Raw genomic sequence first — 21626 nt, forward strand, 5'->3', positions numbered from 1 at the left:
TTTTTAGTGAATATTGACTTTCACAGCTGAAGCATAAAGAACTGACATCCTGTAATTACACACTGAAACAGTGAAAAGCAAAACTGAAGATGAACACATCAAACCTTCCAATCACACTATGGGAAATGCACTTTGTTATATATGTGTATTTATTTTATGGCACACGGTCGTCCAATTATAAATATGGGATATGATTGCATGTGGGTCTTCCTTTATTACATGATAGACAGACGGTTTAAAATATCTCTCTCTGTGTGTGTGTGTGTGTGTGTGGTTTTGTGTGTGCAAAGTAAACCACAAATCAGACAGCAAAATCACACAGAATAGACGACCCACACTGTGTGGAATTTAATCTCTCTGCTTTGTCTTTGTCTCCACCTACAGGTTTCTGTGTGTAAGTGCAAGCTCGGATTTCCTGTCTGAAGAAAAGCTCGCTGATACAGGTATGTACAGTAGGAAATACTCCTCACTTGTGTCCCATCACTTCACAACACGTTTGCGGTTGTTTTTAGGTCTCGTTTAACTTAAAGGAGAAAGTATTCATTTTTTGGCAATCAGTTCTGCACACAGTAACCTCAATGTCAAGAATCTACCTGTATGAACTTCCCTTGGCTGTTGGACAGGGGCATTTTCAGGGTTTTTGAAATGAAAAGTGGACAAGTGGAGACAAAACAAGAAGTGGCAGACCTAAAAAGGACAAACAGTCTGAAAGTCATGTTATTAATAAACAGGAAATTATTCAGCAAAAATCTGACCCAGGACCTGATCCTTATGTCAGTCTCAGTGGAAGACTGGCTGTCACAAGGCCATTCTTTAAGAAGGGAAAAGTCTGAGGTATGCTAAATTACACAAACCTGACTAATATCATACAAAGTAACAGGCTATATGTTATTACTGATTTGTAAATATTATCATCTGGTTGTTACACTGTTTTAAGAAGGTTGCCGGTTCGAGCCCCGGCTCAGACAGTCTCGGTCGTTGTGTCCTTGGGCAAGACACTTCACCCGTTGCCCACTGGTGGTGGTCAGAGGGCCCGGTGGCGCCAGTGTCCGGCAGCCTCGCCTCTGTCAGTGCGCCCCAGGGTGGCTGTGGCTACACTGTAGCTTGCTATCACCAGTGTGTGAGTGTGTGAATGTGTGTGTGAATGGGTGGATGATTGTGTATAGTGTAAAGCACTTTGGGGTACTTAGGACCAAGTAAAGCGCTATACAAATACAGACCATTTACCATTTTACCATTTATTGTTAACAATGACTTTAAAGTATGTAAATGATGGTCTTTAAAGTGGAGTGGTTTGTGTCCACATGAGGAGTTCCAGAGAGAGAGAGAGAGAGCCGAGAGGCTATAGCTGGGACACCAAGACAATTCTAAGAAAGGGGAGAAGAGAAACTGGTAAGTACAAAGAGTAATTTAGCATGACACTACAAGTCTGTATGCTAGCTGTTGATGAGGTAACGCAGAGCAGATATGCCAGTTATTTCAGCTCATGCTCCAGCAGTGCAGCTTGGAGGCCGTGTCTCACAGGAACAGTAAGCCTGTCACTCACACACATCAGCACACAACAGGGTGATGGGGGAGAGTGAGAAAAGGGATGGTAAATCACACTGGTGGGATCGCAAAAAAATATCTTATTATTAAATTGTTTTTCCCCTTGAATCTTTGATTGATTGGTGCCTAAGATACATTTCCCAAAACAATTCATACATGCAGCAAAATACTACAGATAATTGGATACTATGGATACCTTTAACAGTGTCTAAACCAGAGTGGTCAAAATGTTCGGTACCGTCAGAATCACAAAGTGAATATTTCTCCATGGGAGACGTAACCTCTGCTTTTGTCAGATGCTGATTTCAGGGTTTTGCATTCTACTACTGGCATGAATTATCTGCAGAGAACCCAAGGGCAGAACAAATAAGCAGATTCAAACAAAAAAAAAAAAGACCATTTATTTGGGTAAACAAAGTAGTACACTTTACAAAAAATCAAAAAATCAAAAATGAAAATCTACCCATCACTGAACAGAACAAAGCATATGGACCATCTGTACTACAACTATGGAAATAAAGCATAGGCTGTGTACAATAATACACCGCTCACAAAAATGAAAGGAACACTTTTTAATCAGAGTATAGCATCAAGTCAGTTAAACTCCTGGGATCTTGGTTAGTTAGGTAGCAGATGGGGTTGTTAGTCAGTTTCAGCTGATTTGGTGAAATTAACAACAGGGGCAGTAGAGGAGCTAGACTAGAGAATCTTTTCCCCTCGTAGTCTTTTATCTGACTGTTTTTCACTTGTTTTGCATTTGGCCAGGTTCTGTGTCACTAATGGTAACATGAAGCCATACCTGGACCCTACAGAGGTTGAACTGGCAATCCAATTCCAGATGGCTTGGTGTGTCTCCTAGCACGGTGTCAATGCATGGAGGAGATTCCAGGAGACAGAAAGTTACCCCAGATGCTACCCAGTTACTAATCAGCAGGACCAGTATCTGCTCCTTTGTGGAACTGCCAGCGCTGCAAAATGACCTCCAGCAGGCCACTGGCATGAATGTCTTTCTCCAAACAATTAGAGACAGGTTTCATGATGGTGGCCTGAGGGTCTGATATCCTGTAGTGGGACCCGTGTTCACTGCCTGGCACCATGGAGCTCAGTTGTCATTTGCCATAGAATAGCAGAGCTGACTGGCGCCTGGTGCTCTGTGCTTTTTGCAGATGAGAACACATTCCAACCATGAATACATGTGACAGATATGAAAGAGTCTGCAGAACTTGTGGAAAACATTTTGCTGCTGTTACATTCAGCTTGACAAGTTTGGTGGTGAAGGGATGTGCAGACCTTTTCCGGCTAGGCAATGGCACCCTGACTGTCATGAGGTAAAGGGTTTAAAATCCTTGGACCCACTGTCAGACCTGGTGCAGTGGGTCCTGGGTTCCTTCTGGTGCACGGCATTGCCCAGAGTATGCAGGCAGTTCTTGAAGGATCTGGAACTGATCTAGGAACTGATACTACTTACTGGTTCCCAAGCTTGTCTGAACTAAATCCAATAGAACACCTCTGGGATATTATGTCTCGGTCCATCTGATGCTGCCAGGTTGCCCCTCAGATTGTCCAGATCTGGAAGGAGTTCCCCAAGTACACCATACACCACAAACTAAACACACTCTCACTCACTGAAGCGCAATTTGCACAATAATTCGATGCAGAACATTGACCACAGATGCCAAAAGTTGAAGCAATAGAAGCCAGAACCCACAAAAACAGAGAGAGACTTAAATTCAACACTAAAATGTAGAAACAATATGCGAGACATGTCTGCTTTATATTTTGGTAATCATTGTAATATTGTGAAACAACCACTTGAGATTAAAGGTCCAAGTTCCAGTTCCTGCACCAGTTGTTTTCAATTTTTTTGATGTGGTGTGCTCTGAATGCCCAGTATTTTCATCATTTGATTGCATGCATGATCAGATAAAACGGTGTGGTTTGAAGCACATCAAAACACAGCTGTTTTGATGTGTTTGTGAGTGTTTTTGTAAATGCAGGGTGGAAACTTTCAAGAGAAACAATGGGCTGTGACCTGCCCAGCCTGTCCAGTCCTAAATGGATGGATTCAAAAAACGTTTCTTAGCAATTGCTGAAAACTGTAAATGACTGTTTTCAAACTCAATTTAGCTGGGGCATGGTGCATATGCTGCAGTATGCCTTTGCAGACACCAGGTGGCACACAAGATTGAGTTTTTAAGGCTTCTTGCATGGTTCTGGGTTTTCAGTAAGTAGTCTCTGAAATGCTCATACATTGGACGTGGTGTAAATTGTCTGTAAGTGTGTGTCTGAATTTGTACACCCCATAAAAAGCACGAAAGAATTGTTTATGTTATAACCGTACTACTTTTTCTTACTTAGTCAGCTAAGAAAAGTTCGTAATAATTTTATTTTTTGATTTTAAGTGACACCCTCTAAGGCAGAGGTGTCAAACGTAAGGTTTGGGAGTCCAAAGTTGGCCCGCAAAGACTCTAGTCTAGCCCATTGGACGGCTTTTCCAAAAATGTGATAGAGTGCATAAAATTTCAGACTTATTGCTGTATTTCCACAAGTTTTACAGCTGGTCCTACTGATAAAGATTACCATCACTACCATTGCCATTCATGTTGTCTGTACCTCAGACAACTGGACGTAGCACTATAAGCTTTATTTATTTCCTTGTTTTTAGCATTTTGCCTAATCGTACAGCCCATCCAAGAAGCAGATGTGGATTGTCAGGTGATCATACAGGTATATGCTTAGAAACAAAGGGTGCAAAACCAAGAGTGCTAACTCCTTATTATTCCATCTAAATATCTCATCTCATTCAAATGTGGCTTCCAAAAAAACAGACAAAGAAAAAAACGAAGAAAAAACGATCTATATACAGTATATAGAAGTGTGAACCTAACATACCTGTTGTGTCGGAATTTTATGTTTTCCTTTACATAAAGATATTTCCATTACGAATAAATGCAGAAAAGGCACATATTTGTGAAGAAAACTTTACAAGAATTCAGGAAGTAAGTTAAAAGTTTCCCAGGGAAGTCCTCCAGATCCCCTCACTTAATGTGTCCTCCTCGAAAACCTCAAATTAAACCTACAAACTATTTAAGAAAACATGTTTCTCACTTTGTTTGTTTTTTTAAATGACACCACATGTCTTTTCAGTGTTGTGAAACAGATAGAGTTACATCCGGATTAAAAATGCTCTATTTGTCTTTTCTTTAATACGAGCCAGATGTTACCTCCAGCCCCGGCCTGCTGTCACTCACCCCGCCTTTGACCAATCACAGTGGGCATAAACTCCTCCTTCCCTCCCCGTGGAGTTTGCGGGGGCTCGGTGGAGAGGAGGAGTGAGTAAAGATCTCTTTCTGAGTCCAGCTGTGCTTCTCTCCTGCTGCTCCCTCTCATAGCGCTGCTCGATCACTCAGGCTGTGCAATGGAGAGATGGGCGATGCTGGCCGCGTGCGTGTTGCTGTGCTGCAGCTGCACTATGGTTACTGCCATCCAGAGGGCTGACATGTTTCCTTACGGCAATTTAAATGGAGATTCGGTGTTGAGAGAGGGCGACGATGAGACGTCCAAAGTGCTGTCCCTTCCCAGACCCTTGTACTTCTACAACTCCACTTTCTCCCAGCTATATGTAAGTACGACTTCATTACTATTCATTTGCACTCAGTCGAGGTTGTCTATTTTGTGAGCGCCTAAAAAGATTCGCTGAAGTTCCCGCTTCACGTGTCTCAGGTGATATTTGCAGCTGTTGAATAATCTGCGCAGGAGAGTTGTGCTGCTGTTTCCCCTCTGCTCAATGGAGCGATTCATTCACGGCTGAATAAAAAAAAGACATTGACAACAGAGGACATTGGGTTTATTATCATGTGTACTCTTTTTTTCATGAAGGACCAATGTTTGCATAGGATTTCAACAAACTGCGCTCCTAATATTTAAATCCAAATCTTTCAGCAACTTCACTTTTATATTCAGCAGATGTCAACAGATGCAAATGAATTAACTCTTTTTCTTTTTCCATAACTGCTGTAGGAGCATCCAGTATAAGTAAAAGTGTTGCTCAGTCAAATGTACTTAATGCTTTAAAAGTAAAAGTAATTATTGCCCAGAGTGCCTCCTGTCAGAGCCTGCAAAGTAGCCATGCTGCAAAGTAGGAGTGAACCAATGGGTTCAAAGGAAAAAAGCCACTTAAAGCTTCTACTTAACTATTTTCTAACTGACTATTATTTGATAGCTTGCAGATCTGGGAAAATAACTCAAAATATAACCAAGAAATAAATGATGTTGTATTGTTCTTGTTTGAGATCAACAACGTTTTTTAGATCCAAAGAAAGTGGTAAACTGTTATTATCCTCACTTAAAACTTGAACTAAGTCTCAGCAATGCACTTCTACAACACCATGGGCTGGTATGTGATAAATAGAGATTATGTTGAACTGTGACTCATGCAAGCTATCCAAGGAGAATCAAAGATAGATAGATAGATAGATAGATAGATAGATAGATAGATAGATAGATAGATAGATAGGTTTAAGTGGTAGCAACATTGCACTGAATAGTACTGTCACATGTGAGAATGCTCATTATGGGGCTTCTGTGCTCACAGTCAAAGGTTTGGGCTCTCAATGACCATATTAGGGATAGTCCCTCTGACTGATGTCATACAGAGCCAAGAGTAGAAAAAAACTGATCTTTTGACTCACGGGGATCTATCTACAGCCTTGTAAAAATCTCCTTCTAAAATGTTGTGAAATAGCATCAAATGGAAATATTGAATTGCTTGAGTACAGCTGTGGCTGCATGTGGTCAGGACTTTTCTAAATCTTGATCAGAAAAATTTGGGAGGGCACCCCGAGGTTGTTCCAGTGGTTTTTGAGGAGAATAGGGGTTCATTATGTGGTTCCTGGAGTCCATGAAGGGGTTCTAGTGGTTTACAAGGGCGAATGGGTTCATTAGGAAGTTTGTTGGGTTCGTGATAGTATTCCAAATATTCCAAACTAAAGCTTTCCCTCCCTTTAGGTGGCCACCAATGGCATCATATCAGCCCAGGACTTGCCAATGGAGAAGCAATACGTTGATGACGGATTCCCCACAGACTTCCCTGTGGTGGCTCCATTCCTAGCTGACATTGACACAAGCGGAGGGCGAGGACAGATTTACTACAGGGTGACTGAAACACCCAGTGTGCTCAACAGAGTCGCACAGGTGTGTAATGATTACAGTTTTAGTGTTGAAAACTCATAAGATGCTATAAAACACTAGAGAAAAAAATACCTGTTGAACTTTAATTAACTACAGATTTGGTTTGTCTCAATCCATCAGCTCAGTGTTTGTCTTTCATTCCCTTATTTCATGTGTCGTCCTTTCCCTTCCTCCCTCATTCGTTCATTCATCTCCTCACCTAGGAAGTACACCGGGGGTTCCCAGATGCAAAGTTCACACCCACACACGCTGTAGTGGCAACGTGGGAAAATGTCCCGGCATACGAAGAACAAACTCGACCCCCTAGCCCTCCAAACAAGGTAAGATGTTTTGAGGAAGAGACACCAGTAGCTCCAGGGCCTCCCTGTGTGGAGGAGTTCTGTTTTATCATCATGTAAACAGCCCACATACCCCACACTAGTATGTTTTGGTTCTTGTGTGACACTTAATCCCAAATTCCTGGCTGTTGTGCATGACTTGTAATCACCCTAAGGTGGGGGAGATTATTTGTAATCCCTCTTCCCCAAATTTGCCTCTTAACCTTTTTAAAGGGTCAAAGATCATCTTTAAGAGTCATCAAAGTGTCCCCCGCCCTCTTTATCCTCTCCAGTTCACACACCAGTAGACACAAACATGTATTGACCATTGTTCCCCTCCGCCACTAATGGTTTTCCTCGTGTTTCACTCTTTAAATCCTTTTTTGTCTTTCCGTTTTGTGTAATATAGGATAATTGTGCCATTTTTTAAATGCTGTATTTGCCATTTAAAGTATTGGTCGCTGATAGTTCCTGTTTGCTGTGTAACCACGACCGTAATGACAGCTATCACTAAAGCATGATGATTCTCAGGAATGGTCAATATCAAATCAGTGGAGTCTAAGAATTCCTGCCTCTCGTGTGGGTGCAGAAGCAGTGCAGTCTTAATGTCATAATGCAGCTCAGCAGTGACCCTTGCATGAGACCTTTCCTGTCACCTACATGCTCATGTCTTTTAAAGTGTAACAAAGTGTAGTGACACTAGCAGGGTTTAAATTATGGTGTATCCGTCAGACATTTGTATCTGTTTTCTTTCATATTAATGTCAATATCAATACTTTCTAAAATCTTGTCCAAGCAAATGATTCAGAACTTAAAGAGCTGTATTAAGAAGAGTTAACAGGAGAAGCATTAGTTGCTTTGTTACAGTCCAACTTTGGGAGAGACTCCAAGTAAAGCCAGGCCTACTATTGATCAAACAAACAGCGCCTTGATGTTCTTGGTGTGCAGAATTTGGGGTGAAGAGGAATAAAGGGAGTGGTAGATTTAAGGAAAAACACCAGGGGATCTTTCTTTCTGTCAGCCCTCCTCGTCTCTGTTTGTTCTTTTTGTTGCTCTCACAGTCTGCTTTCTTTTAGGCTTGTTTCTTCCTCCTTGAATGTTTAAAAAATTATCATAGAGTAGTCTAATGGGTACTGCAACATTAAGCCTCTTAACAGCTTTCTCTGGAGCTGATCGGGATTTACAAGCCCCCAAGTGGACAAGGGCTTTTTCTCTGAGCCCCAAAATTGGAATTTTGTCTTAGCTCAGTTCTTGACAACATGCTAATTAGAGGATGGAGCGTACCTCTTAAAGTACAAGAAGTGACGTGTTTTGCTATTTAAGCGCTCCGTGCTGCTCATCAGATTGGAGCGCTCTCTGATTTGCTTGAGTGGGTCTCTCTTTAGACTGATAGCATCTTCCTTTGAAGTGATTAGCCAGAGGTGCTGGGTGGGGTGTGTTGAGGGCAGATTGGTTTGTGTGTGACCTGAAGTGTGTGATTGTTGGGGTGGGTACTGGGGGGTGTTGGGATGCTGTTTCAGGGGGAGGGGGCAGAATGTGTGGCGTCTGGACGTCGGCTGTGGAGATGAAATAACAGGAAAACAGAAGACAGAGAGAATTAAAGCGAAAGAGTGAAGGCTCACACTTCTAATAAGCTGAGCTGTGTTTTTGATGAAATTAGCCTTAGAGATGCTATTATCAAAATTGGACAGAAATTACTTGACTTAAAATACACACCCATACATCAACTAGCAGGAAGCTCTGTTAGCTAATTACCGCAGTCATTTCGCTAAAGACTGCTTTCAGTGTTTAGATCTTTTAAGAAGTGTTGACTTTACTTTGAGCGATTATCAGTAACACTAAGCAGCCCTAAGTTGGAAAAATATGTCATCCAAAGAAGCACTAGAGTTATCTTGATGTTAAAGGAGCAGGTTGACATTTCACACATACTCACTGTCTTGTCACGAATTAGATAAAAAAGATGACTATCTTAGCTTAACGCAGAGGCCAGATGAAAGGTAAACAGCTAGCCAGGCTCTGCAAGTTACAACAGCTACAGATTCACAAGCTAACTAATTGCATGTTATAACTTGCTTGTTCATCAAAGCAAAACTTGATAACTTCAGTTCCTTGTGTCCTACTGGCCATTGTCAACCTAGAAGCACGACTCCCATCAGAACAGGCATGTTTCATAGCATAAAGGTAAACAATCAGAAACGCCTGTGTGTCCCTTGAAGTGAGCATTCTCTCTGAGGTGATAAGTGGAGCCAAACCGCAGGTTTATCAGTTCATCTGTCAGATGTCTCTATTTATGTTTAATATTAATATATTGTAGGGGTGGGGAAAATGTTGTGATACCGTATAGTATTGCAATACTTTGCTTGGGGGTATTATATCAATATAGGAACACCAAATATCAATATTTTATCAAATACATTTAAAAAACTCTGGGAATACTACGAGCAAAGGGGCTCATCTCATGCACCACCATCCTGAGATAACGTTAGCCAAGCAAACTTACATTAAATCGTCTATATTAAAAAAAAACAAAAAAACAACAAACATTCGACACTGGACACACTCTAATTCAGAGCAAGCTAAGTGCCCGGTCATGCGATTGAAAATAGGACAACAGTCTTTGGACAGACTGCAATTACTCTCAGAGAGAGTCAAAGTTTTGCACATAACTTCTGTCTAATGTATAAATGCAGCAAAAATTTTCTGGCACAACTTCACCTGCTTCCAAGGTGCATGGAGAGGATCAATGAGTTTTTATGAACTATACCTCCTTTTTTTTTATCAGTTAAATTACTCTCACATGAGTAATGTTTATTCAATTAATCTTATTATTTTAGCCAAAGAAGAAGTAACGTTTTAGACATCTCATCTTAAGTCTACAATTTAAGTCTAAATTTTAGAGATTTTACACTTTAGAGACATAAATAAGGATCTTTTAACAAATGTGTTCCTATGTGATGATGTAATCTTGTTTTCAAATTCAAACGTGCTTTTACCATTAAAGACCTCCCCCCTTTTTTTTTTTTTTTTAAACCTGTGTGTATATTTATAGCATCCTCCTTATGCATTTCATGCATGTGTTATTTTCAGACATATGGGGGTTATGTCACCCCCCCCTCCTCCTCATCAGTAATGATCTAGTCCGGTATTTACTTGGGCGTGACTTAGCCAATTAACCAATACCTACCTATTATATGTCAGCTGACCTATCTATGAAGTTTTGACTGGTTAATTTGAAATTTTTTTCTGTTTCCTGTCTTGTATTTAAGCAATTTTTTACAATGTTTTACTATGACCCTGATGAAGGCCACAAGCCGAAAGGCGTTGGTCATTTATTAAAGTTGTTCATCTTCCCTCAAGTGTTGCTGGAGTTCCTGCTTAATGTATAAATGCAGACAGATTACCAACATGTTGCCATCACGCTTAGGTCTTTGTCACTCGACTCAAGTGGTCTTGAGTTGACTTGAGTGGACTCGACTCAGCTGGCTGCCCGCTGGTTGTATTCTGGTTATATTCCTACAGAACAGGTGGTTTGCTGACAGCAAATGTAATAGTTAAATGTGAATTTCTGTCTACGTAAACAGCTACAGATATGTCATTTTCAATGATTTATCCCTGTTAATTGCTGGATTATCAGAAACAGATTGCACATAATTGAGAACCTGACCCCATTCAATTGCAGACTGTCTGCAGACTGACTCCATCCTATGGCAAAATTTGGCCAGGTTTATTGACAGCGTTGGTATGCTTGTCAATCTGAATTTGCAGCAAAAAATAAGTGAGGTAACTTTATCTTGTTATATAAGATAGATACTGACAAAGTTTAACTTTGAAGACATAATTTATGGTTAACAAAAGGTGATAAATCTTAATTTATATATTATTACAGTACTTAATATATTGCAAAATATTAAAAAATTGATTCTGTTTTTCACAGATTTTGGAGTGCCTTAAACCTGTGCTCTTGCTAATGATTGGCATGAGGGGAATCATTTGGTCGTAAAAACAAAATCTAGGTGTATAATAGAAGTCAATAGCAAAATGATTCTCGGCTCCCTTGACCTATTATCTCATTACCTGATGAATTTATGATGATGTGATTGTCCAGTGTCCCTCTGTTTCTAAGCTAGATCCGTCTCTCACCCATACGGAGGATGGCAATAATGCTCAACAGCTGGACTTACAAACCAATAGGTGCCATCCATCATTTTGTATAGTTATATATGGTTTTACTCAGCTTCAGTTCGAGACGTAGTTCACAAGCATTATGTAGATCAACTCAGATAGTGCGTGATGCCATATGTAACATGACTGTCTTTCAAAGTGACAACACAGTCATTTCTTAGCAATCGTCCTGGGTTTTCAAGAGGAAACATGAAGAAGATTTGATCTTAGAATATATCTTTGCATGTTTTCTGGTTTTATAAATCTGTCCTCTGCATTTGCTATATGTGGAAAAAGAAAGGTATTGCCAGCTGAACTGTCTTGTTACTGTACCACAATAGGAAGTGCTGTTGCCATCGGTGTTATTTGTTATTTCTGGTGGCTCCTTGCAGTGACACAGGAGGCATCCCCCTGAAATATGTTCATCCCGGTCCAAAGCAGACTGACTGAACTTCAAGTTTTAGAAGATGTTACTCTGCTTTTACGCCCTGAGAAAGATTCTGCTTATTAGTGGACAAAAAGTAGGGGAAAAAATGAGTTTGCCTTAGTGTACTGCTCTGTGATGTCCAAAAAATGACTCATGATGACTTGGGACATCGCTTTAGTAATTATAAGTACACATTCATAGCTGTCTGGTTTGTAGTTACGTAATAGATTCATGTTCGCAAACCTTTGAGGATCTAAGAAAATCAGCTATGGTTAACCACCATTTGCTCTTGATTTTAAAAAAAGCTTTTGAAAAGCTTTCAAAAGCCCCAAAGCTGGACAGAAAAAAAAAAAAAGTCACAAAAAAATAAAATTAGTGTAGAGATTTTCATATGACAACAGTAAAATACTGACAGGAGTGTTGGGCTGTAGTCAGTATGTGTGTATGTGTGTGCCAGTTCCCACGCTGCAGGCAGTTCCGTTTGTAGCACTCTGGTGAGGCTGGCAACTGGGCTGCAGCTGCTGTCTGCCTCAGTCTGCCTGCTTGCAGCTGTGCGGCCGACGAGATAAAACACCAGCAACTGACAAACAAGTGAAGTCCATTTATCCCGAACTCGTTTCCCTGGGATGTTCCAGGCAAAGCAGACTGGGTTCCAGCTTTAAATATCTGTGACATGATTCAGAACATCAGCTACAGTGTGTTGAGTCATTTATTTAAAAGCCAGATGAGACGGAAAATCAACGAAACTGTCTTCAGTTTAATTTATGTGAGGTAAAGTAGACTCAACTATCTCAAGGCAGTAAACCACACTACTAATAAATAAGTAAATAGTAAACAAGCCCAAAGTAAGATAAACTATGTTGAGTAAACTGAGAGAGTCCTAAAATTAATTCTACACAACAGTTTGATATATGTTTGCAGCTGCTGTCGTTTATTCAAAGCCTTGTTAACGTCGTGTCAAGAAAAGAGTGTATATAAAAGATGGATACAGCCAGTGTGCTTACAGAGCGCACTGTGGATTCATGAATTCTAAGTTTGTAGTTTGGCAATCAGTCTTGACCATGCATGACCATATTTGCATGAGATGTTGTCATACACGTAGTTTAGTGTAATGCTGTATGGCATGCTAATTTTGGCAAGAAATATCCTAGAAAGCAAAGTTAACTTAGTGGAAAAACTGAGGAAGCAACTCACTAAAGTGATTTTTAGTACAACTGAATGCTGAAAGCGATGACATTTTAAAGTGGCTGTTTAACAACATTAAACATGAATAGATTTTGATAGGGTGAGTGATATGAATATTATCATATCAGATAGTTTTTAGAAATAGGGAAACAGTTTTTGTACCAGGCTGTAAGAAAATAAGTTAGGTGTTTGGATTGACTCCTTTTAGCTTCTTTTTCATTGCTACTTGGCATCAGCTAAGCAAACTTTTGCAAAAATAACTTCTTGGCTGTAAATAATTGGATCTATATTACAGTATATGTAAAATGTTGTTTAGATTAGGGCTGATGAGGAATATTTCTTGCTTACATGATCTGTGTATACAGAATAAAGCTTATTAAATAGTATTATAGTATCAAGTCTGTATGCTAAGCAAAGCTAATCATAGCTAACTAGCTAAGCTAGTTCTAGCTTCATATTTAGAGTGCAAACTTAAAAGTGATATCAGTATTTTAATTTTAATTCTATTCCTTTAAAAGTAAAACGCCAAAAGAAGGAAGATTGTTATGCAATCACATATATCACCGGGCCACTCAAAATGCAACAAACGATACTTCATAGGCTGCCATTGAGAGACAAAAATAATGAAGAAAACAAAACTTGATACAGGTTTCAGTCTTCTTTCTCTTCTGTTTTGTCCTGTTTGTTGTACCTGGTCTCATTCCTCTTCTTTTTACCTTCTCTGTCTCCTCAGTCCCGATTTGTCATAGCGAACAGCCGCCTCTCTCTGAGCCTGGTTCTGCAGGTGGCTGCTTAATGTTAAAGGGGAGTTCTTCCTTCCCACCATCGTGATCACCTGATATGTTGGGCGTATGTCTCGAATATTGTAGGCTTGTTTCCTTACAGTGCAGTAAAAATCACTTTGCGACAGCGGTTGAAGAGAACTGGTCCCATGATAATAAAACATAATTGACTTTAATGTGATTTATACACAGGTCTATAAAGCCAAGTTCATGTAAGTGCTTATCACCTTTCTAAATAAACTTCCGGTATTTTTCTTTAGAGGTGTTTTCAGACTCTCTCACCACTTGCTGTGAAGCAGACAGGCCTAGCAGATGGATGATGTTACCACCTAAACCTTAAAACAGTCAGCATGGCCCCCAAAAGAAACATTTGTTGGTCCCAGAGACAATTAAACGTCTGTGCCCGTGTCTGCTCGCAGCAAAGAGTGTGAGGAAACGCTTTAAAAAGGTGTGACACAACGCCTGTAGGGAGTCTGAGTGTTGTATATGTATGCGTGTGTGTGTGTGTGTGTGTGTGTGGAGCGGGGGACCTCTCACATGCATACTGAGCTACCGAGTCTAACCGTCTTTGATGTGTGTTGGCTGCAATTTGTTGTTCTCCAGCTGTGAGACTTCTTTACACACTTGGGGAGACAGACAAACACATGAGTACAAAGACAGAGACGGGATGGGGACCAGCACAGAGGGCCTTAGAGGACTGAGGCTACGTCCACACTAGCCTGGATAGATTTGAAAACGGTGTTTTCACAGAGTTGTGCATCCACATTGTAACGGCCGAAAACGCTTACGTTCCAGTACTGTGCATGCGTGAAATGCAAGGAGATTCAACCTGCCTCATTTCTGTCTGCCGTTTATTTACTTTCCGGTTCTTTGAAACATCGCGGCAAAATGTTGAGGAAAAGTTTTTTGAATGGACTAACAATGAGGTGGAGTTGCTGCTGTGAGTAACACAAAAGTACAAAGTTGCAAAAGCGAGTGAGAGTTAAAGAATTTGAAGAAAAGCTATCTGAAGCATGTACAAACTGATATTAATCTTTAATAGGGCTGTCAAAATTGAGAGTAAACAAAACAACTGCTGTACAATGCCCTCTGCTATCTTAGTTTAATTGGTCACATGACTGCATCATATGACTAATATGCATCATCGTTTTCTAAAGTCTCAGTTTTCACTGTCCACACTGCATTTGAAGCACCGTCTTCAAATGTATGGTTTTCAAGAGCGTTTTCAAAACGCTGTGTTTTCCTCCATCTCAGTGTGGACGGGAGGCCAAAACTGAGAGAAAACGATGCGTTTTCATTAGTGTGGACGTAGCCTGAGTTCAGCATTTTATGAATGGATTTATTTCTTGTGAAAATGAGATCATCATCTATATCCCCGCCATGTCCATCACCACACTCTATCTCTACAGGCTGGAACAGGCTGGTGTTTGCTTGAACACTTGGGAAAGATTAAATACTCTCAGCTACTTTCAGTTGTGTGTTTTAACTTCTTTTATCTGTGTTTTCAGTGCTGATGCAGTCCTTTTTTTCTGATTAGCAACACTTATAGTTCAGGAGTAAATCACATCGAGTTGAGGGGTTACTAGGTTTTATAGGGTTGTAGTTTACAACAATATTTCAGTGGATAGTACCTATCAAAGTAACATCCACATGGATGTCAGGCCCAAGGTTTCCTAGCACTCACCTTATCGTAAAGACATGATCAGCGTTACTCACCTTACCTGTCACTGTTTTTAATGTTGTGGCTGATTGGTATATGTTACATGTAGACAGAGAAAAAACAAACAAACTTCCCTTTGCTTTTCTCAACTTAACCTTACATTTTAGTGCTCCTTTTGCTTCTCACTCTGTCCTTCATTTCTCCTCCTCCTGCTCCCAAGAAAGCGGCAACAAAAACAGGAGAGAATAGTACAGACATCTAGTTGGAGTATCAGAATTCCCCCCCCAAAAGTCTTCTCCTCCTTCCCTGAAGACAGAAAGCAGAAAAACACAAGCCCCCCTCCTCACTAACTGCGCAGAGCCTCCAAAATCTCTCCCTCCCACAAACAGCAAGAGCATTTAAAGATGTTGATGTAAACAAGGTGGGGGACACACACATGCATTCACATGAGATTAATATAGGTGGAGGAACATCTGTAGGTGTGTGTGTGTGTGTGTGTGTGTGTGTGTGTGTGTGTGTGTGTGTGTGTGTGTGTGTGTGTGTGTGTGTGTGTGTGTGTTCCCTCCATGGCCCCTGGCTCACATTGTAGCTGGTCTCTGGTTTGCATGTTGTAAAGTCATCCTGAAAGATGTTCAGACACACAGGAAGACAGCTGTGGAGATCAACATCTGGGCTGGGGGCTGAGAGTATGAGGTGTGTGTATATCTGTTGCTTTCTTTTTATGTGTGAGTCTACGGATAATTGGATTTTGTCCCAAAGGAAAACAACATGGGATCACTCACAGTGTTTCCTTCATTCACTAAATCTGTGTTTGTTCAACTGTGGTTGAGCAGTGGGCTTGGCCTCCCCCATACGTGTAGGAGATAAGTTCTTCAAGTCACAGTCTCCCGTGTAAATGGAATTCCCTCATTCGTCAGTCCATGCAGACTCAATTCATTCAATTCAGCTTAGTTTGTGTAAAGTGAGATGAGATTAAGTAGTCGTTTTGGTGACCGCAAGGCGTGGGGGGTGTGAAAGGTGAGAAGTCTAAACATGGGACCCAGCAGATGAGAGAAGAAGAGCAGGCTACACAGGGAGCAGGAGAGGGTAGGTGCGAGGAGAGATGTGAAGTTTAAACATGAGGAGTAAGTGTAAAAATAATGAATAATCTGAGGGAGGTTAAGCTGAGCAGGACACTTTGGAGGTGATTTTATAGATGTGTAAAAACTGGATTCAACACTACGTTAATCAGAAAAACATAAATATGTAGTGTAGTTTGCTTCCAGTGAGCCAGACTTTCTTATTTTATTTTTATTTTTTGGGTTAAGTAACTTAACCTGCGAATAGTTCAAGCATAAAAAAGGGAAAGGGGAAAACAAGGCTCAAGCAATGAACTGAATTAAACTGTACTTTAGGTACTTTCTTATTAGTAGCCTTTCACAAAAACTTTTGTTTCCATTTATTTAGTTCAATCGATGAAAGATTGCAAATATAGAACAGTCTCACAGGCATACAATACAATAGAATACAACAGTGACGTTTATAACCATCTGTAAACACGTTGGAGGTTTTGTCATGGTTAGGAGCTGCATGTCAGCCAATGGCGTTGGGGACCTTGTCATATCTGTTTAGATGTTCCAGATTTGATCCACCTGGAAAGTGTTTGATTGACGCCATACAAGCCCCTTTTCCATTAGTAGCTACTCAGATCGGTTCGACATGGATCGACTGGTTTTCCATTACAATTTAGTACCTCTTGATGGACCTGGTTGTCGTCATAGCAACGCGTCTGAGCGTCCCACAATGTAATCAATATGCAACACAAAACCAACAATAAAAGTGGACTTCGAGGCAAGATTATACCTGCTGCTCGGGGGAACACGGCGTTGTTCGGCCTTGTTGCTAGGTTTCAAAAATGTGGTTTTGATTTTCCTGAACGACACGCTCTCATGACTCATGGAATGACGCCACTGACTAGCCAATCGGTGGCATGCAGTGTGATGATGTCACATGCGGGCAACCGTGGAACAGGGGGTTGGGAAGCGCGTCTGTAACCGGAAGGTCGCCGGTTCGATCCCTGGGCTCTCTGTCCTAGTCGTTGTGTCCTTGGGCAAGACACTTTACCCTACCGCCTACTGGTGATGGCCAGAGGGGCCGATGGCGCAATATGGCAGCCTCGCTTCTGTCAGTCTGCCCCAGGGCAGCTGTGGCTACAACCGTAGCTTGCCTCCACCAGTGTGTGAATGCGAGAGTGAATGAATAGTGGAATTGTAAAGCGCTTTTGGTGCCTTGAAAAGCGCTATATAAATGCAATCCATTATTATTATTATTTTAGTACCTGCTCAGATCGCTTGGAACCCTGGCTAAGCAGGTTAGAGTTAGGGTTATTTTTCCTTGCTGCCCATGTTGTAATCCGCTTTTGCCTCCACAGGTCAATACGTTCCAGGCTGTTATTGGTTATGATGAGACAGACTCATATGTCCTCTTCCTCTACCCTGAAGGCGGTCTGAACTTCTTTGGCACACTGCCTAAGGTAAGCAAACAAGAGTTAAGTCATCACTGTTACAGCTGTAGGGCAAAATGTACACGAGCAAAATGAACCATTGTATTTATATCACTATTTTTATCACTTCACATAGCCACTGCTGTTATTGTTAGTATTCGTTGATAAATATTTGACAAATTATTTTATTTTATTTTATTTTATTTGAGAACGTGGTTATTATGTTGTTCTGTTTTTTGTTTGTTTGTTTTGTTTTTAATTTTTCTAGGAGTCGTATAATGTTGAGATAGAGCTTCCAGCAAGAGTTGGCTTCAGCAGAGGAGAAATTCCAAATTTCCTAACTTACCGAAATGAAGGCCATTACTACAGTGTCACCAGTAATGAGCAGAGTGTTAAAAACCTCTACCAGTAAGTAAAAAAGGTTAAACCATAAATTTCTTTGCAGCCAACAGTTTAACCTTAGAATTAGATGTACGCAAATAATGACTTGTTCCATGATCAGAATCGAAATATATCCAAACTCCACAGAATTAAATAATTCGCTTATTGCTAACTACCTAACATGCTTACTAAACAATGCAAACAATGCAACTTTTTAGTAACAAGATGCATACACACACAGTAATCGCTAAAACAAATACTGGTAAATAAATGTGTATGTAGTAAGAGCTTGCTAATGACAGTGCATGTATAGCACAATAAGGGGCAGATAGCTAATAATTACAGGTTGTAAATGTAAAGCTAAAATTAGTGACTCAAAAAAAGACGTTCACATTCATTGTTATGTGCCTTGCTTTATGTGTGCTTTGTTGAACCTTTTCTTCAAATGCTGTTGCAGGAGAAGCTTCGGACATTTATAACAACAGAAAATGTTTTTTTTGTGGTGCACATAATTATTTACATCCTTCTGTGAATGTCTGATTTCTTCTGCTCTAGGTTTGGTAACAGTGGAATTCCAGGCCTTTGGCTTTTCCACACTGGAAACCGTTATTCCTTTGACAACATTGTACCTGCATCCATTAAAGGTCTTGATTCTATTCCACCAACTGTAGGATATGACTCCCATATGGTAATTTTGTTATTTGCTTGATTTAGCTTTTGGACAATAACAATATATCTTCTTGAAATATACCTGTAGTGCATCAAAAATCTATATTTTCTGCCTTATTTGCTTGCTTATTATGCACCAGTCTACTGCTGTGTACAGTGTTGTCGGCCACAATTTTTTCTCCCCAAATGACCTCTAACAAGAAAGCCTAATTTCTGCTGTTGAGTACATCAGAAATTTCAACTTTCATAAATCATTCCAGATTATGCTAAATTGCAAAATGCTTAGCCATGTCTTTAGTAAAACCTCTGTAACTTTGTGAAAAACAGAAAAGTTTGGTTTTCAATTTCTACTATAGATATTTCATTTTTTTATGACTACAGTTAAAAACAAAACAATTAAAAAACAATTAAAAAAACAAATAACACAAAACTGGAAGTCTGAGCAATGAGCTACCAGAACTTTTACTTTAATTTTATTTCTTACAATTTAAGTCCAAAGAGCCGTGCTGACAGATTTCTGTTATGTAGAAAAACAGTTAAATATGTAACTTCTTTACAGAATGGGGAGTTTCAGTCGTCCGGACCGCTTAAGATCAAAGTGGGTTGCACGTAGCCCGCCATGTAAAATGAGTTTGACACACCTGCTGTAGCACATCTCTGCCATCGTGGGTTTCCCAACACACACAGTCAGACACAACGTTCTTGCTATGCTGCTTTCTTTATTCATTCAGTGTTATCTCTAACGCTTTTTTAACAGTGACATGTCCACTCAATTTTATCAGCTCTAGTAGCTCTTCTGGCTGCTAGTCCAAGTGATTGCTATACACACCTTGGTCCCAGCGAGCTACTGCATAAATAATGAGACAATTGCTGACAGCTGTGCCAGCCAGCCCAAAGAACCCTCTGCTCCAGCCCTCCCGGAGCTGAGCCAAAACCACACCCCGCCACCAAATACCCCGATCGCCCAACCTGGGATGAGGAGCCATCCGGCCTAAACTTCCTTCGCCCACAGAAGAGGAAATCAGCCACAACCATCTATACCTCAAGCCTTTGGATCATCTTGAATTTGAAAGGCTGTCAAACTAGATATCGTTGGATGATCTGGGTGTTGGCATCCTTCGTGCAATGGAGCCATCATTCAGCAAAACATTGCCCGAACATAGCATCAGCATATCAGGAGATAACAGTGGAGGGCTTCAACTGCCTACAGAATGGCCAGACATTCTTTATCTGCTGTGCTGTATTTAGTCTTGCGCTCTGACAGCTTACAACCGATGTATACCTCAGTCGAATCCCCTCACCTGCAAACACAAAACGGCCACCTGCCCTCAGGGAGAAGTTAGGAGTATGGAGCATGGTTACCCCCAGAGAGTTTATTTTACCTAGTCAAATGGAATTTAAAGCTTCCTTGGCACTGCTCTGTCAATGGACCAGGTCTGACTCACACTTTCGGGTGAGGTTGGTCAGGGGACTAGTTAGCTCTGCAAAGTTCTTGATGAACCCATTCAGCTCCAAGAACCACCTAACAGCATCTGCTCTCTGGGCTTGTGTGAGATGGTCGTCACGAAGGAATGGCGGGAATGGGCCCCAACCCATCTTTGTCTTTCATCAAGCTCACCAGAGAAACAGGATCTGCATGCCTCTGCACTTTCAGGCGGTATATTTTTGTTGCTCTACCCCTGGCAGAATGTGCTAACTCATAATTGACATCACCCACCCATCACGTGTGACCACAAAAGACCCTTACTACTTGGCAAGTACTTTTCAGCTGGAGGATGGGAGAAACACAAGTAGTTTACCTCCTGGTGTAAACTACTTGAGTCTAGCCTCTCTGTTGTCATCCTCTGACATCCTCTCTTCTTTTATTTTTGCTTGGACTTTTCTCACAGTTTTCTGTAAGTAGGTCCAACACCACACGTGGTTTTCTGCCAAACAGCATTTCAAAGGAAAAGAAAAATTCAGTGGAGGCCTGGGGCACCTCCTACAGTGGAAACAACAGTGGGTCTAATCACCAGTCCCAAGTTCATTCATCCTTGTGAATGAACTTCTCCTCAAACATCATGGAATTTAATGCTTTATTCACACACTCCACCAGACCATGTGTGAGATTTGAAAAAATTGCCCTGGTCAGTAAATATTTCTTTTGGGATTCAGAATATGGCCAGAAACAGCTCATGCACCACACTCTCAGCAGAAATTGAAATGCTTCACAAAGCCACCTGTTCATGATATTGTGTTGCATAATTCACCAAGACTAAAAACAAAAGGATATCCTTGTGCACTCCAGTGAAATGACCTGACTGGCATTCCAAGTAGGACTCATCCAGAAGAATTGGGTCATGATTTTATTATGGTTTTATCATATTATATCAGCACCACCAACAACATCCCTAGTTACAGCCAGCTGGGTGTGGCCAATAGCTGATCTCCCACTCCCAGTCTGGAGTTGTGGAATTGGCAGCACTGGTCTTTATGGGAGTATCCCAAGCAGTCCAGCACAGTCTTCCGGACATCTTTAAAGTTCCCCTGAAAACCGCTGGTAGGCTGAGCGCTGCTGCCTGCCCTTCATCAAACAATAGGGGAAGCAGCCACACAGCCTTTTCCTCCACCAGCTGCTTACCAGCCTCCAACACTGTATCCTCAAACATATCCAAGACCAGCTGCGGTCATACGTCTCCACTGTCTTGTGTGGCATGATCAAAGAACCATGGTAAGTAGAGGCAGTTGAGTTGCGGCCCCAGACCAGACCACAAGGTTTTCCAGCACCAAGTTGTGCCGCTCGGCCTGGGCCTGCAGTTCCTCCATCTGCCCTCAGTTAACCACC

General features: G+C 41.0%; 1 protein-coding gene across 1 annotated transcript in view; it reads left to right on the forward strand.

Moving 5' to 3' along the window:
* Positions 1-4911: 4911 nt before the first annotated feature.
* nid2a (nidogen 2a (osteonidogen)) overlaps positions 4912-21626 on the forward strand; it is a 66665-nt gene continuing 49950 nt past the window's right edge. Inside the window, exons 1-6 of the mRNA XM_084921026.1 lie at positions 4912-5170; positions 6556-6741; positions 6942-7058; positions 17681-17782; positions 18021-18160; positions 18689-18821. Coding sequence (XP_084777152.1) covers positions 4967-5170; positions 6556-6741; positions 6942-7058; positions 17681-17782; positions 18021-18160; positions 18689-18821 — 882 coding nt within the window. The 5' untranslated portion in view covers positions 4912-4966. The remainder of the gene's footprint in view (positions 5171-6555; positions 6742-6941; positions 7059-17680; positions 17783-18020; positions 18161-18688; positions 18822-21626) is intronic.

The sequence above is a fragment of the Perissodus microlepis genome, chromosome 23, assembly GCF_051167445.1.
Source record: "Perissodus microlepis isolate ML-2025 ecotype Zambia chromosome 23, ASM5116744v1, whole genome shotgun sequence".
Classification (NCBI taxonomy): domain Eukaryota; kingdom Metazoa; phylum Chordata; class Actinopteri; order Cichliformes; family Cichlidae; genus Perissodus; species Perissodus microlepis.